The following is a 17,884-nucleotide window of genomic DNA, read 5'->3' as shown; positions in this document are numbered from 1 at the left end:
ATCGCTTTTCCGAAACCTTGTGAATTCTTGGCTTTTTTCATTGGCTCACCTTTGCATTTATGAAAATGAGGAGTGGTCACACTGCTGCGACGGTCGGACAATGCATTTGTCACCCAATTTGTCCGACGTGCGAGTGTGCTTGGGGGGGGGGGGGTGCCTTGTTATGGCTGGAGTGATATCATTATTCATTAATTCATTTATTTTTTTAATCCCTTATGAACCGTCGATTGAATGGAAAAACAAAACCTACTAATCTATCGTGAACATGCGACCGGTGTTTTCATTTTTACGAACACTTCCACTGTCGCCATCTTCATCTGAATCGCTCCCATAAGGCTGGAAATAATAAGGCTCCGTAATTCCCCCGAAAGGGTTTCCAACACTCATTGCGTCTCCAATAGTTTGTAAAAAAAAATCCCACTGATCAGTTTCAACATACTGAGAACCTTCAGAGTTGCGAATGCGATGGAATCAAGATCGGAATCCAAGCTCGAAATGCACTGTTTCTCCATGTAAGCCGCCATTTGGATCAAGGTGGATTCTGAGTGTGACGTCACTGGCGACAATCGAAAATCGACATTTTATAGTCCAGGCAATCTAGCCCATTTTTTCACTTGATCGGGAACAAATTGCAATATAATTTTTTTTTTAGCACAATGCATTTCTATGAGGTCCCCACAACACCAGACTTAAAGTCCTCGAAATCCCTGTTGGGGAAATACGTCTAATTTGCATAAATCCATTATGGCAGCCAATTATCAATATTGTGCCATATCTTTGCTCACAGATGACGTATTTAGGAGATTTCAACTTCAAGAATGGGTATTTTGTATACAAGGATGCATTTAGAATACTTTTAAACTTCCCTGGAACAAAATCTCATTTGCATAAATCCAATATGGCCACCAAATATCAATATTTTGTGATCAAATTTATGAGTCACTTCTTTGGCGAGTGTTTCATTGCAGGCATATTAATACCCTACTGAAGATGCCCATCAAGGTCATCATTATAGTCATCAGTGAAATCTGGTCGCTGTGAGTTGGCACAACTTGTCCCATGGCATTCTCCACAAACAGCACTGCAATGCAGACTATACTTTCTGCATGTGCACCTCTGTATTACAGTCTGTTTTACAGTTACAGCAGATGACATCCAGTAGTTTTGATGGGGCTGCAAGCTGGTCAGTTTGTATTGGCAAACATTGTCCATCCACCATGTGCCATCCCCACTCTTCCAAGCTTCATATTGATGCTTCTTCCTTTCCACTCCACCATCTGATAATATACACGGAGGCTGTGATACTTTGCAGCTGCTGAGGTTGGGGGTAGAGTTTGACGTTCTACATGAGATGTGCTCTTGGAAACCTTCTCACAAAATCACCTTTATTGTAAAGTGTCCAGTCCTTGTTTTTTGGCACCACCATATAATGACACAAGTGCTTTTTCTCCTGCTGCAATAATGTTCTGTTTTGCCACGTGTCCTTCTTGGCTGAACACCTTAGCTTGCTGACGGAACAAGGCAACACTCTTGATCTTCCTTACTGCTAAACCCTTCCCCAATCCAAACAGGCGAGAAGTTGTATCGCAGCCAAGGATTGCATGGATAAATAACACATGGTCACAAACATCAGGACCAAGAAATTCCTTAGACTGCTTTATGCACCATATCCTGGTCTTTTTTGCTGATTGCCTGGGCTCTGGGGCCAGGAACGAGTCATGTGCATCCAGTTCAGCATGATGCAGTAGGAGGATGAGCAAGTCCGTGTCATCCCCTATCAGGACAGTGTCTTTGATTCTAGCAGATGCAACAGCTGTTTGGACAATGAGCACATCAGCATCATGCTTTGCATGATCTATATTACACCCAGCCCGCTCTAGTTTGTCACGAAGATAAACAATAAATCGCTGTTTGTTTGTCACATTTTTCAAGAATTCCTCCTTCTTGGACTGTATAACCATTCCACCAGTGAAGTTTACTGTCATGCCTGAACAAGCCCCTGTCCTCATGTGCGTGGCATCTTTTGTTGTTGGACCGTCTTGGTATCCATCAAAGATAATGGTAGCAGCCCCATATTTATGTGTAACATATGTGACATGAAGCTGACTGGCACTCTCATATGTGGAACCTCTTGGCCCTGGAAGACGATGAAGTAGCGCACCACCATCGAGAATATACTGGACATTTCCAATTGGTGCTTGTTGCTCCCCTTGCATGGTCTTCCAGAGAATATCGGCAAGGACAGCCTTATTGGCCTGCAGGTGAAGGAAGGAGGATTCAAACAATGCTGGGGGGTAACTACACAGTTCATATTTGAAGAGTGACTAGATCTTCACAGCGCTCCCTAATGGTTACCAGTCTCTGGAAGATCAACTGTGGATCTACCTTCACAGATTCTCCTTTGATCTTGACAGTTGATCTTGAATTAAGTGTCACCGCTCGATCACATTTCCAGAAGGTGAACTCTTCTACAGATTTCCCAACCATGGATGCCAGAATCTTTTCTCCAACTGTTCTTGATCTTTCAACGTTGACTCCTTCCTGGGCTGTCATGCCATTTGCAATGTTAAACAGGGACGGATTCCGTGCGAATGGATCTCTCTCCCCGAGATAGCTGATAAGATCAAGGGTGTCATTGACATCTCTAGCTTGTCTAGCTTTTGACAGGTCTTTGTGCTGGTCACTGGTTTCAAATGAGATGCCACTGAGCTTCTGCATGGCCTCGTTGATATTTGCACATGCTGGCATGGAAAGGACCCACACCAAACGCTGAGTTTCTGTCATTCCTTTTCCTCTTGTCAGGCCTCCATGTGTCTTTATACTTCTCATCAGCACTTGCTCAATTGTGAGATCCGTGGATAGTCCTGCCCAGTACCTATCACTGCGCCTCACCACATGGTATCCTTTCTCAAATTGCTGATGGACATCTGGATGACTTTCTGGCAGATTAAGCATCATTTGCAGGTATACATATGCAGACTTTGCATATAGCATGTGTCCAGATGCTGCAAAGTATGGTAACATTTATTGTACTGATTGAAGGTGTAATTTCCAGTTGCCTGTCCGCTCAGCTTTAAGAAATCTTCGCAGGATGTCCAGCATGTTCAGATACTGCACCCAGAGTTTTGCTGTCCGCATAGTCATCTTTTCTTTCTTCTCATTCAGTTTACTTTGGAGTCTTCCTAACACCTCTTCTGAATACACCTCTTCTATAGTAGAGGTAGAAGATACTGTTCTGTCAGAGTTCTGCTGCTGCTGTTAAATCGTTTATGAAAGTACATGTATCTTGTTGTACAGCTATTGTCCCTACACAATCTGCCTCACGATCTGCACTTGCTACCTCTCCTACATGGGAGATCCAAAGATCTCATTATAGAAATTTAAATCATTAAAATACATCATCTGAGAGCAAAGATTTGGCAAAATATTGATATTTGGTGGCCATATTGGATTTATGCAAATTGAGATTTTGTTCCAGGGAAGTTTAAAAGTATTCTAAATGCATCCTTGTATACAAAATACCCATTCTTGAAGTTGAAATCACCCAAATATGTCATCTGTGAGCAAAGATATGGCACAATATTGATAATTGATAATTGGTCGCCATATTGGATTTTGGCAAATTAGACGTATTTCCGCAACAGGGATTTCTTAGGACTTTTAGTATGGTGTTGTGGGGACCTCATAGAAATGTATTGTGCTAAAAAAAATTCTGTTGCAATTTGTTCCCGATCAAACCTTATTTTGCCTGGACTATTAGATTAGGGCTTTTTCGGCATTCTGTGATTGGCAAAAAAAAATTCAAATTTTTTTTTTCCCCTTCATATTAGACCTTGATTAATGATTTTCAATGGTTTTCAGAGAAAAAAAAAATCCGTTGGGGTTCCTCTTTAAAGGAGGACATGTCATGTCATCGCTTCGAAAAACGCAGCATTTTCATCAATTTCTAAAAGGAGACGTGAACGTATGTTTCGCACACTTCATTCTAAAGGGATCCTGCTGTCGTACAAAAATAGAGACTGTATCGTTGGAAAGGTCTATTTACTTGAAACAAACATTCGAAATTCTTGTGCATTTAATCATAGACATGCCTGTTTTTATAAGCCCTTGTTTCTCAGATCAAGGAAGAATAAGCGGGACCTCGAGCTTTCATGCAGTGTTTCCAATGGTAATGTTTATTATTTTATGACAGGAGGAAGCCTTTAGATTTTATAAGGAAGTGGAAGGAGCAAACAAAAGGAAATACAGTCTATTAACTAGATGGGCACTCGGTAGAGCGCATGCCTCAACCATGCAATGCCTGATCCACGAGAACATATCACGACCAATACATGTTTGAGATATCGTACTATATATCGATTTTTGGCCCTTTCTCTCAATGGTGAAGAATCACTTTAAAAATTCTAGTAGTTGGATCCGGATCCGGATCCGGATCTTCACCAAAATCTCATCAATTCGTCCTTGTCCACACCAAATGTGTCCAGCAAGTTTCATCCGAATCCGTCCACAAATTTTGCGATATCGTGCTTTATGTTGTTTTTGGCCCCATCTCAAAATCGTGAAAAAATCACTTAAAAATTGTCGTGGTTGGATCCGGATCTGGATCTGGATCTTCACCAAAATCGAATCAATTGATGCTCGTCACACACCCAACCTGTCCGCCAAGTTTTGTCCAAACCTCTCCACAACTTTTTGAGATATCCTGTACGCAGATAAACAGACAAACAAGGGCCCACTCCCTCCCCTTTTAGTGGATGGAAGCCTGGTGTTGACTTTGTGGTTAGGGTGGTTGGCTTGGGATCTTAGGGTTCTGAGTTTGAACCCCGTTGGCCACTGAATTAACACCAGGTGGGGTTGACTCAGCCTGTCATCCTTCCGAGGTTGGTGAAATGAGTACCAGTATTCGGGTATAATTGTTGTATTGGCGCTGTCCTATGTCTGCAACCGCAGTGTGGTAATCTTCATCCTGATGAAGCAGTACTTATATGGAAGGAAGGAAGGAAGGAAGGAAATGAACTGCAATTCTGAAGGGGAAATTGGCAATCCTGAAAATTTTCGACAAATGTTGTATAATGTTTATATCAGTGTTGATGACGATGGTGTTTTCTATCTTCACCGTACTCTCCTCCCACCCTCCACCCCCCCATTCCAACCCACCAATACCCCTCACACAAACCACTATTTTTGATTTTCACCCCTTCTTGAATGTGCTAGCCTAGCCCACTCCCCTCTCCCTTCCATCCTACATAATTAACAGGTACTCCCTTATCCAGCATTCTACCAATTACTGCTTCATTAGTCTATTACTGACGGTGATGAGTAAGTCACGAGTTGGATGATTCTTGATATCTCTATCGTTACTGTAATGGGCAAGTCTTCTTCAACTGCTCTGTTTATTCCTCTTTCCCTGCTCTCTTGATTTTTATAGATCATTATCTCAGGGCTGCCTGTTTGTTTTTACAAATTACCAATGTGACAAAATTTATCAGAATGGTGTCAAAATTTCGCTCCTCAACTAGTTACCAGTCAACCTTTCCACCAATGTGTAGTCAAAGTAATGAAATTTGATTATTCCAACAGACATCAAAACTAATTTCTTCTTCAACTCAAATATTAGTTTGGCTCTCACCTGAGTCATTCTCCCTGGACGTGCGATAGTACTTAATGCCAATAGTGGATGATTGCCCTTGGATTGAAACCTGTGCATCAAGATGGCCCTGATGTCATCTCCCGTGCCTTTGATTCTCGTCTAACACCCCCACTCCCTCTTTCCAAACCGTCAGATAATGGTGTCCAAGGTCCTCTCATGGACTGGTTATCAGATTTCTTGCATGTCCGCAAGTTGTGGTGCATCTTTCCGCAAGTAATGAGTTGCTTTGGATGATGTTCTTTCCCATGCTCCACCTCGAGCGCCTGGTGTCTCTCAATGTTTGTTCTGGGACCAATCCTGTTTTTCAAGTACGTACGGTTGCCTCTCTTCGTCACTGTCAAATATTTCATCACTTTCTCGACGACCATTTCCCCGCCATTGGGCGAGTTCCCCATTTCTCTGCCACATATGCTGTGGGAGAATCCCAATCTTGAGAAAATTTGAGAAAATAAAAAAATTAGAAAAAAAAATCTTGAGAAAAATTGAGAAAAAAAAAAAAGAGAAAATTCGAAGAAAAAAATTGCTAGAATGCTGGATAAATTGGTTGTGCCCAAACCGTAGAGGGGCCTCCCGGGTGAAAAAGCAAAGAAAGGAGATTTATTTTCATTTCGTACGCAGGATGTGGTTCCTGGTTGCATCATTGCTGGAATCATGGCTTTGCCACTGATGCAGTGCACCCTGAAGGTTAGAGCAGGAATTTAGAATTGCCCACTCTACCTATTTCCTCTCTTTAACTCCCTGCCTTGTGACTGGAAAAGGCAGAGTTTTGGGCCATGACGATTTGGAGAGACCACATTGCCAGTGGGGCAGCCAATAAGTAAGCGGTGCTGGCATCAGGGTCCAGAGCTTTTAGAATCCACCATGAGCTTCGAAAAGCTTGCGTAAAAAGAGTCGGGCCCAGTAGTCTGTCGATGAATGAGCTGTTCTCGGGGTTTGGAGCAGTTGAGCCAGTACATGTTGTGGGACAATTTCTCCTCTAACCCTGACGAGCGTGCCCCATGCTCTACCCCGTGCTGTGCCTCCGGGTGCCCCATGAAGAAAGGCCACATAAACTTCCATCTCCCCATCTGTTTCACTCCCGTTTTGTCCTGTTTTTTGATCACACCTTCGATTAAGATGGGCGCTGCGGTGTTTGCGTCTCGATTAGGCAGGTCCGTCTGGTTTGTCTGTGTCCTTTCCTCGCTGATTATTTGCTTGTTGTGTCCCCTTGCCCTTGTTTCATTAAATCCACAATTTTTCTTTTAACTTCGTGTTGCTGTAGACATTGAATTGCTGTCAGACCTCGTGTTATTAAATTATATATTGGAGGAATAAGCACAACAAAATTTTTGTTGTCAGTTTGAGTGGTATTTTTTTCGTGTGCGCTGTACCGCTTGTGCACAGTAGTTCCTCACGCTTTTTTATTTTTATACATGATCGAGGCTCATGGGAGAAAAACGGAAAGGGGGAAATGCCAACAGCAGAGTGGAAGTGAGAATGAGATCAAGGGGCGAGAGAGGGTCAATGACATATGGGGGTGAACAAGCTGAATGAAACACAAGAACGAGAGGAGGAAGTGTAAGGTGTGGATGAAACGGAAAAGGAACAAATCAACTAACAAATTAAAAGAGGTGGGGGGGGGGTCACAATAACCTGGAAAAAGGGAGTGCTTGGTAGAGGGGTCATTTGGGGTAGAAGAAATGAGTATGAATGTGGGATAATCTCAGATAGTGATGAGCAGCTGTCTTGAAGCCCTTGAGAGGATAATGGGACTGAACAGACTGGGGAAGTTTGTTCCACAGGTGAGAGAAAAGGTAGGAACAAATGAATGGAGGTGAGGTGGGAGGGTTTGTCAGATGGTCCTTTCGAAAAGACTGTGAGTGTGGGATTTTTTGGGGTTGAAAGGCCTATTCCAAGTGTTTGACCAGCTCCTGATACCAGCTCCTGATACCAGCTCCTGATACCAGCTCCTGATTCCACCAATATTTGCAGAAAGGGAAAGTGGCTGCTGCTTGCCTGTTTGAAGAATGAGAAACGATATGACAGTGGGTGGAATCATCAGCAAAGAGATGGTCATGATTTTCTCGGGAATCAGAAAGATCATTTAATAGACGAGGAACAAGACTGGGCCCAAGACACTGCCTTGGGGCACTCCAGCCTACACAGGGAGAGGAGATGAAAGGAGCCTGTTAAGAGTTGCATACTGACTACGAGAGTGGAAGAAGTCTGTTTTCCATGAGAGGAGGTGACCTTGGAGATCAAGGCGGTGTGCCAGACTGCGTCAAATTCTCGAGATGTGTCCGCAGAGACGGACCTGATCTCATGTTTGAGATTGAGGACTTTCATCCATTGTTAGGAGAGTTGAAGCAGCATGTTCAGGGTAGAATGACCGGGTCTGAAACCAAACGGATGATCCGAGATGAGGCTGTTGGAGAAAAGGAAGGATTTGATGTTAACTGCAATGATAGATTCCATGACCTTACTTATAATTGGAAGCAAGCTAATAGGCCTTTAGTTGAGTAAATCCGTTTTTGCACCATGTTTGTGTATTGCAGTGATGTTTGCTAACTTCAAGCAGATGAAAAAACTGACCCAGAGAGAACGATCCAGTGAACAGCAACAGAGTAGAAAGAGGATGAGCAATCTGTGCAGCATAGCAGGCTTTTAGGAGACATGCACAGATGCCATCTGGACCTGTTGTAGATTCGGAGTCGAGGTTTGCCAGAAACCTCTCTACCTTCTAAAGTGGGAAGGACACAGTATCCAGGAGCAGTTGGGTACACAAGAATTGGAAGCAAACGCAGAATTGAGGCATTCGGCCTTCTCCCGAAACATAGTCAGCTGTGGTACCATTTGAAATGATGTTTGGAGATGGAGGTGAGCATACACCAGAGACAGACTTGACAAGGCACCACCAGGTTTTTGAAGGAGACAGGTTTGAGAGTTTAGCCTTGAAGATTAGCCAGATGTTGTTTTCTGGCTTTCCTGAGAGTGGGCACACACTTGTTCCAGGTTTTGTGGAATGATCTGAGGTTGCCGTCAGTCAGATTTGCCTTTCATGAAGAGAAGGCAAGTTGTTCGAAGGCAACTATCTCACCACCGGATTCTGTGTACCGGGGCAAGAGGATAGGTCGAGTTAATTCCTGCTTGGGAGTTGCAATCCTGCCTGGGAATCCTGCAGAGTTAATCTCCACAAGCTCTCAGTTCACCCTTTACGGAGACCGAACCTGGTGTACTTGATGTTCGCAGTGGGATTTGGACCCTCCACTAAATTTCACTCTGCTACACATTTGGTGTTTGGGAACAAAATTATCCCAATATCACTCCATTACATTTGGGATTTAAAGCATGGATTGTACCCACCCACCCCCCCCTTCAAAAGTGAATTTGGATTTTTATCTTCATTATCGTATCAGTAGTTTGGGATGAAAACCAAAATGAAAATTTTGTCGTGTGAAGAGAGAAAATTTCCATTCTAATTCCAAAGGAAGTGATTTTTGGTGCCAAATTCATTTTAAGAGTGAATTTATATAAGATAAGCCCAAAATGTTAACATTTGAACATTGATGTCTTCAGATATATTTCAAATTTTTATCCTAGGTTGTGTGTGGTCGAAATCTCAGAAAGCCAAATTTTGGATGTTATTGAACCATTCCCCACCGTTTGGGCCACACCTGAAGTTTGGAGATTCTGACACCCTTGAAATTATTTTCCATTTTCAAAGTTAATTATTTAGAATAAGGCCAAAAAAAAAAAAAATGTTGCATTGGCGTAACGGGTCACTGAAAAATAGGGTAGGTCGGTCGGGATCTTTTTTATTTTTATTTTTATTTTTTTCCTAATAAATCCCTCCCAAAATCTCCCCCGGCTCGAGTACCACCCTTTTTGTCGGCGGGTTCTGTCCGAAACACTTCCGGGTTTTTGCGATCGCGATCGCAATCAACAAGATACTTGAAATCGATAGCAAAAAAACAAAAAAAAACGTAGGGTCGGCGGAATTTTTAGGGTCGGGCGGGTTACGCCAATGCAACATTTTTTTTTTTGGCCTAATGTACAGGTATATGTACACGGCATGTACATGGTGTGTCTGTCACCAATTTCCATCACTTGCTACAGAAGTCCACTATATTCCATTGCTGATTCAAGAGTAAAATACTTTCACTAAATGTCATCTGTTTTTGGGCCATCCATCCTAAAAATCTGTTTGTTTCCTTTTAAACCCCATGCTGTTTTGAATGTGGCTGAGATAGGTAGAAAAATGTTTTCTCGATGTGAATCTTTTATTTTCCTGAAAAGTTTGAAGAAAATCCATGAAATATTTAGATACAATATATGTAACTCTTGGGTTGGATGGTTTATACGAAACACAGTATTTTTAGGATATATTTTATTGGTGCATGAATAAAAGGATTTTTTTCTTTAAGATTTTATTTAGCCTATGTTTTTTTCAGAATAGACCGAACATGAACAGCAGGAAGCAATGTTCAAATCACCCCATTTTTATACTGGCTTTCATTCAACAAACCAAAATATAAACAAGCAGTCATAGACTGGTACTTACGAAATCGTCAACTTGACCTCTGACCTTGTCTAATAAAAGCTGTCTCTAGAGAAGGTAGCGACGTAAACCAGAAGTTTCTTCGACAATTCTGTACCAAACCATCAAAAATAGAATGTTTTGGATGTTTGACCTCACCGTGACCTTGACCTTTGACCGATTTTGACCAAAATCTAATCGGTGCTAGCCATCACCCTCCTGAATCACGTGGTGCAATTTGACATTGGTAGCTTCTTCCGTTCTCGAGTTATCGTGCCTACAAACAAACACACACACAAACAAACACACAAGCAAACAAACAAACACACAAACAGAGGACGGAAGTCATCAATATACTTACGAAGTCTTTAGATTTCGTAAGTAATAAATCAACTATACATGAACTAGACTTAGCCATGCTATCCCTGACACCATGGCATTAGTATGACCTACATTTATAATGCCTAATGATAGAACTATGCTGATTTTACAGAGGAACAGACAGTAAACACATGGTATCTTGGATTGAATTGATGCTGGATTTCAAAACTGCTAATCCCAGATAACCTTTGACCTATTTATAAGCAGACAAATGTGGGAAATTGTAACTTACCAGGTATGATATATAATGATTGGGGGGATATAAATTCAGCTTTCTTTTTGGGTCATCTCTTCGAGCATGACCTAATAATATGGGTGTCGATGTCCTTCGATCCGTCCGTCCGTCTGTCCGTCCGTCCGTTCACAATGAAGTTGAAGCGGGAGATCTGGTCACGAGTGATCCTGATAGAGGTCGATGAGACGTACACGATGGTATGACTTTCAAGGTCACCGAAGGTCAAGGTCAAGGTCACGAGGCCTTTGAAGTTGCGAAAATGACGATTTACAAATTCTATCTCCTCCGCCATTTCTCAAGCGATTTTGAATTTGATTGTAGCATATGAATCTATGGGACAATATCTAAATTTGGTCGGGACGGATTTTCGATATTCACTTTTGTTTTTGTGTCACGTGACTTCAAAGTTGGCAAAAAATGCGAAAATGACGATTTTCAAAATCTATCTCCTACATTTCTCAAGCGATCTTGAATTTGATTGTGGCATATGAATGTATGGGACAATATCTAAATTTGGTCAGGACGGATTTTCGAATTTCGCTTTTGTTTTCGCGTCACGTCACTTCAAAGTTTGCAAAAACTGCCCTACCTTCAGGAGGCTATAATATTCTCTTCTGGGCATGGTAAAAGTTAGTGAATGGTGTCATTGCATAGCAGCTGACCTTGTCTTTCATGTCCATTCGAAAGAATACCGATATCTTCGAATACGTACACGTCACGTGACTTTGAATTTTGCGAAAACTGCTTCATGTAGTTGCAAAATGACGATTTTCAAAATCTATCTCCTCCTACATTTCTTAAGTTATCTTGAATTTGATTGTGGCATATGAATCTATTGGACAATATCTAGATTTGGTCAGGCCGGATTTTCGATATTCGCTTTCGTTTTCGCGTCACGTGACTTCAAAGTTGGCCAAAAATCCCTCCTGACCCGAGAACACTACACCCTAGTAACAGGAACTCATGCTTGTTTCTCGCAGAGATGACCATCACTCCCGCATGGGTGTATTTTTTTTACATGTTCTTTCATCTTGCCAAGACAAAGAAAAGGAAATTACAAATGGCATGATGGGGAAAAAGTCATGAAAGGCAGCAAATACTAATGAAAGAAATGACATTGCATCTCATAATTATGTGGTTTCAAGATAAAGAATGTATACAAAAGACAAAATTTGCTCAAAACAGCATTTATTTCACAATACATACATATTTTACAGTTTCAAATAGAATCAGCAATGGAATATAGTGTACTTATGTAGCAAGTGATGTAAATTGGTGATAGAGGCAGACCATGTACATGTCGTGTACATTATATGTACAGCGCTATCTACATTATCTGTCAAACAAGCCAACTTTGGACCTGTTTTATTCTTTGTTTTTAAAAGGTCCCATGGATTTTACTATTGGTTTTGTTAGTGTAGATATGGAACTTTCATTTGATAATAATAGTTTCTAAATATTAGGATGGTTTTGGGAGTGGGTGTGGCTCAAAGGGCTTCTTATAGCCTGAAGTGGTCTTGAGACCCCCTGAAATGCCATAACCACCAACGTTCCATGAATGTTTTACTTTCCTCGGATAGTACAGTACTTGTACTATCTTATGCACTAATAAAATCCATGGGACCTTGATGGTTATTAAAATATGGCCAGAGAAAGTCTGAGGTGAATGTTTGCCGAAAGGTATTAGAGGTGGCGCCACTCTCCATAACCATCCAGATCCCATAGATTTTTGTACAAAATATTTTAGTACCCAAACCATAAAATAAGTTTGTAAAGGAATTTCCTTGGGCAACTGATGGTTAGTCTAAATAATTCACTTTGAAAATGGAAAAAAATTTCAAGGGTGTCAAAATCTCTAAATTTTGGGTGTGTCCCAAATGGCAGGGAATGGGTCAATCACATCAAAAACTTGGCTTTCTGAGTTTTAGACCATACACAACCTAGGATAAAAATTTGAAAATATCTGAAGACATCAATGTTCATGGGTGGGCCTATCTTATAAAAATTCACTCTTCATAAATCAGACAGTAGGAGGACTATCGTGATCCAAAAGAGAATGACCATTTATGGATGGTACAGCAACACCGTTAGACGAAGTAGAGAGCGAAGGGGAAACAACCACCCAGCAGCCCAACTCCGAGCAACAGACTAGGCACACTGTCCCCTGGGGAATGCGCCATGAGCTAATTGGTGACCTTGTTGCGGCAGACTGAGGCCAGTGTAGTGAATGGGTTTGGAGCATGTCAGATAGAATGACAGCCGACCTTGGCTGCAGGCCCTTGATGAGCAGGTGGTGGACAACAACAGGTGTGGCAATGTTGCGGAGAGGGGGGACTGCTTGGAGGAGCAGGCGTTGTTCAGTAGGTACGCAAACGCACACATACATGGTGTAAAAGACAAGACCAACCTGGTCGGGGGTTCCTGGGGAGATTCCCCCCCCCCCCACACAGTGGAGTGTGTACGTGTGTTCGCATGGAGGAGTGGTGTGTACTTGAGTCATGAGGTTTCAAGTTTGAGTTAAAAAAACAAATAGACTCAAATCCCTGTGTTGGTTGTGCATTTCACATCATGTGTTAGAACTAGAGCCATGTTTGGCTGCACCTGTCTTGTGTAAAGGATCTGAGATCTTGTGTACCACCATTTATTTCTGCTATTTTTGTCAATGAGCTCCATGATTCATCAAAATCTTTCTTATTATTGGTGTTTCTTTTCAAAATTCACTGCAATTATCTGTCAAATTGGTAGTGTCTCTGGTTTCCTGTCTTCTTTCTCAGCTCTACGTATTCTTATCAAACCTTTTTTATTTTTATTTATTTATTTATTTATTTTTGTAAATCGATGTTTTTAATTTTCTCGGTGTTATTTCCTGTACTTCCCATTGCCGCCATAAAAATGGCCCACCTGTCTGTTTTGCAGGATGCTAAGGTTTCGGGTGATGAGGGCTGGTGGACAGGAAAAATTCTTGATCGAGTGGGAATCTTCCCGAGCAACTACGTCACCCGGAAGCCTAGCTTTAATAAGCTGCAGAAGAGTAAGCATGGAGCTTACGCTCCGCCCGTTGAAGTACCCTTCCATGAACTGCTGCTTGAGGAGATCATTGGAGTTGGAGGCTTTGGCAAGGTGTGCTATTCAGCTGTCATCTGGAACTTTTTGCTGAAAATGAAGTTAAATTGGGTTGTTTTTTTTATAACCTCGACCAGCGAAGGTGGACTGAGGTTGTTTTCACCCCTGTCTGTCTGTCTGTCTTTTTTCTGCTGCCTGTTTGTCTGTGAGCAGGATATCTCAAAAAGTTGTGGATGGATTCAGACTAAACTTAGTGGACAGGTTAGATGTGTGACAAAGAAGAATTGATTCGATTTTGGTGAAGATTCGAATCTGGATATCTCCGCCATGCATTGCCTGATCCACGAGAACATATCAGGCCCAATACATTTTTGAACATATCATGCTATATATCGTTTTTGGCCCTATCTCTCAATGGTGAAGAATCACTTAGAAAATTAAATAATTTTCGTATCCAGATCTGAACTCGTATCTTCACCAAAATCGAATCGATTCATCCTTGTCACACACCCAACATGTCCAAATTTCATCCGGATCTGTCCACAACTTTTTGAGATATCCTGCACACAAACAGACAAACAAACAGACAGGTGGGTGAAAACATAACCTCCTTCACCTTTGGTGGCAGTGGTAACAACAATACAGTGTATTGCATGATATTTAAAAATGTTGTGGATGAGTTGACAAAACTAGGTTGATGAGTTGGTTCGATAACAAAAACAAGGGGATTTGATTTTGGTTCAGGTCTGGATTCGTGTCTGGCCTATCAGTGGGATACAAAACGTGAACTGTTCAGCCTGAGGGAGGTATGCGCTCTTCCTCGTGCCATTCTACTTTAAAAGCCTTTAATGATTGTCATCAGCATTGTCTTTTACGGCTTTGGTACAAATATTGAAGACTGCTTGTTTTTTTTTTGTGCTGGCTCATAGCCACTTCAAAGGCAATGGTGTTTTCTTGAGGTCGGCTTGACCGGCTTTGTTTATCCCTTCATCGTAAATTTTCTCACTCTCTCTTGTTTGATGTTTTGATGTTAATTACGCCTCCGCCGACGAAGTCGCCGGAGGCATGTTTTCAGGTTGTCCGTCGATCCATGATTCCCTTTTAAATTCATTTTCTCTGCAACCACTTGTCCGATTGACATGAGATTTTCACCATAGGTGTGTCTACTCGTATAGACTGTTTCAATGATAATTATGACATCATAGGTTAAGTTGCCGTGACAGCCATGTTGGAAAAAAGGATAAACTTTGGACCTCTTTATCTCCGCAACTGCTCAATTGAAAAAAAATTAAACTTGGCATATGCCAAGTACTCCCCATGGGGAATAAGTGTGGTGGTGAACTATGACATCGGTGAATTTGTATCCCAGCCCAGATTTGACAGGTAGAAGGCTTTATTCGATCAGAATGAAAAAAATTTGAGTGCCATCTTGGGATAAATTGGTCAACAGACCAAAATTGATGACGTCATGTGGTTTGGCAGCCGTGTTGTTATTTTTTTTTCAAGAAAAACCTTCAAAAATGGCTGAACAGATCAAGGCGAAACTTTTCAGGTATGACCGCCTATCCATGAGGAACAAAAAGTTCCCTCCCTTTGACGTAGGCGACATGGTTTGGCAGCCATATTGAATTTACCCGAAAGCCTTTAAAAACCTTCATCTTCAGAACGGCTGGACAGATCGAGGGGAAACTTCATACACGTTCCCCAAGCCTTGGGGATACCAGGGTGTTCACGGATAATTGATAGGTCACATGGTTTGGCAGCCATATTAGATTGAAGGAAAATATTTTAAAAGTTCTTTCTCTTGAACTGCTTCATCTATTGATGAGAAACTTCACAAATATCATCTCACACCAATGCTGCATATGGTGTGAAAATTATGTCACACGTCACGTGGTTTGGCAGCCATATTGGATTGAAAATAAAAACCTTCCAAAATCTTCTTCTCCAGAATGGCTTGCTCGATAGATCTGAAACTTCACACACCTGATCTCGCCTTAGGAAATATATGGTGTGTGTTAACGTCATAGGTCACATGGTCCTGCAGCTCTAACTTTTAAAACGAATAAACCTTTAAAAATCCTCCTCTCCACAACGGCTCGACAGATCGAGGGGAGACTTCACACACATGCTCCCCAATCCTTGGAGATATCAGGGTGTTCTTGAATAATTAATATGTCGCATGGTCTGGCAGCCATATTGGATTGAACGACAATTAAAAATATATTTTTTCACTTGAACCACATCATCAATGGATGTGAAACTTCAGTTATTATCCAGTAGTCATGGGGAATATATGCTTCAGATTTCAACCTGATCGAACACGTGTTCTGGCAGCCAGAATTATTTAATTCTTTGAATCGGGGTTCTTTTTGATTTTTATTTGTTGTTTTGTTTTTTAAACAAGCATGTATAATGATGTAATCATGTTGGCAGAGGCATATCTGTCGACATTGCTTCGTTGAAGAGTGCCGTTCTCGTTTTTTTTTCGCTTTTGTGTAAATACTGAGGATAATCAGATTTTCAAACTGCCATGATACTGTTTTGTGTTCTTTTGAGAGAGTTGAGTGAAATATGCATGATTACAGAACTTAAAACAATTGGGATGTACCAGAATTATTTTTTTTCACCTCATCCAAAACGTAAAGGCTTGTAGATATCATACACATATATACATGTCATGTATCATACATATATATATATATATATATATATATATATATATATATATATATATATATATATATATATATATATATATATGTATATACATGTTGTCCACACAAATATACAGGGTGGTTTTATTTATTTATTTATTTATTTATTTATTATTATTGTTTATTTTATTTGAGAACCCTAAATAATTGTCATACACTAAAAACTATATCAGTTGGGAACCTAATATTTTGCATAAATGTCGTCTAATGTTCCAGAAAGATGTGACATGATCCACACAATTCATTACCTTGAATGAAGTGTTGAAAGTGTCCACCACCATGTTGCAGGCACAAATTCATGTGCTCTCTGACACAGTGTCGCATTATTGCTGATTGTGTCACTGATTATTGCTTTCAATTCACCAAGAGTGCGTGGATTTGTAGCTTACACTACATCCTTCAAATATCCCCGTAAAAATATATCTGGCGACGTAAGATCTGGGGATCGAGGTGGCCGGAATGACTTGGACACCACACAGTCACCAAAGAGTAGCCCAAGTTCGTTCGTGCTGTATCGTGGGAAGTGTGAGTCGTGGCACCATCTTGCTCAAACCATCCTTGGTTGATTTCTTATTCTGTAAGGTGCCCAAGAAACTCGTGGATTATGTTGATGTAACGTTCTGAGTGTACTGTTTTTGAGGCGACAATTGGGCCAATCATTCTTTGCTGATTTACAGCAAAGAACAGCTTGGTTAGGGTTATCCATTTAATTTCATCCATTTAGGGTTAGCCTGTTAGGGTTAGCCTTTCATCCATTTAATTGCATAAGGTTGTTCACTTGGATATAAATGAGTGTTTTGTGAATTTACATGCCCAGAAAAATGGAACTTCGTCTGCAAAAAAAATGTGACTTCCAAAACCTTGTCTTGTTCTCTTACCATCCTCTGGAGCCACTCACCATGGGTGACACGTTTCTGTTTATCTGTCTCCAGTAACAGATGCACTGCATGGATTTTGTAGTGATAAATGTTTGAGTGTCTTGACTGTTTTTCTTGCACTGGAATATGAATAGTAAGCTTGTTGCGCTAAACGTCTCCGAGATTTATTCGGGCTTGCTTCCATCCTTTCCCGCACTTCATCCACTTTCTCTGGTGTAACAACGCTTGGCTGGCACATGTGCTTTTTCACTTCCACGCAGCCTGTTTCTCTGAATTGCTTCACCCGTTTCCATATCACTGATTTTGAAGGTTTAGTACGACCACCAAAGCGACTTTTGCAATGTTCTGGGTTCTTTTTTTTTTTTTGCTCCGGTTCTGGGTTTTGAGGGTTGGCAGGTCTCCTTGGGGGCTCCCTGCTGACGATCTCAAAGTTACGTTTCCGGT

At 41.2% G+C, this 17,884-nt stretch overlaps 1 protein-coding gene and 1 pseudogene across 3 annotated transcripts in view; one reads left to right on the top strand and one right to left on the bottom strand.

Moving 5' to 3' along the window:
- LOC147020263 (mitogen-activated protein kinase kinase kinase 9-like) overlaps window positions 1–17,884 on the top strand; it is a 118,779-nt gene that overhangs the window by 9,179 nt on the left and 91,716 nt on the right. For all 3 annotated transcript variants that reach the window (XM_085895506.1, XM_085895507.1, XM_085895505.1), the window contains exon 2: window positions 13,699–13,902. In XM_085895506.1, the coding sequence (XP_085751632.1) occupies window positions 13,699–13,902 (204 nt within the window). The remainder of the gene's footprint in view (window positions 1–13,698; window positions 13,903–17,884) is intronic.
- Window positions 1,889–3,144, bottom strand: LOC147020265 (uncharacterized; annotated as a pseudogene).

The sequence above is a fragment of the Eptatretus burgeri genome, chromosome 9 (assembly GCF_056783735.1).
Source record: "Eptatretus burgeri isolate ZD-2024b chromosome 9, Ebu_testis_v1, whole genome shotgun sequence".
Taxonomy (NCBI): Eukaryota; Metazoa; Chordata; class Myxini; order Myxiniformes; family Myxinidae; genus Eptatretus; species Eptatretus burgeri.
Note: the sequence above shows the minus strand (reverse complement) of the source record. Positions and strands in the feature narration are given on the sequence as shown.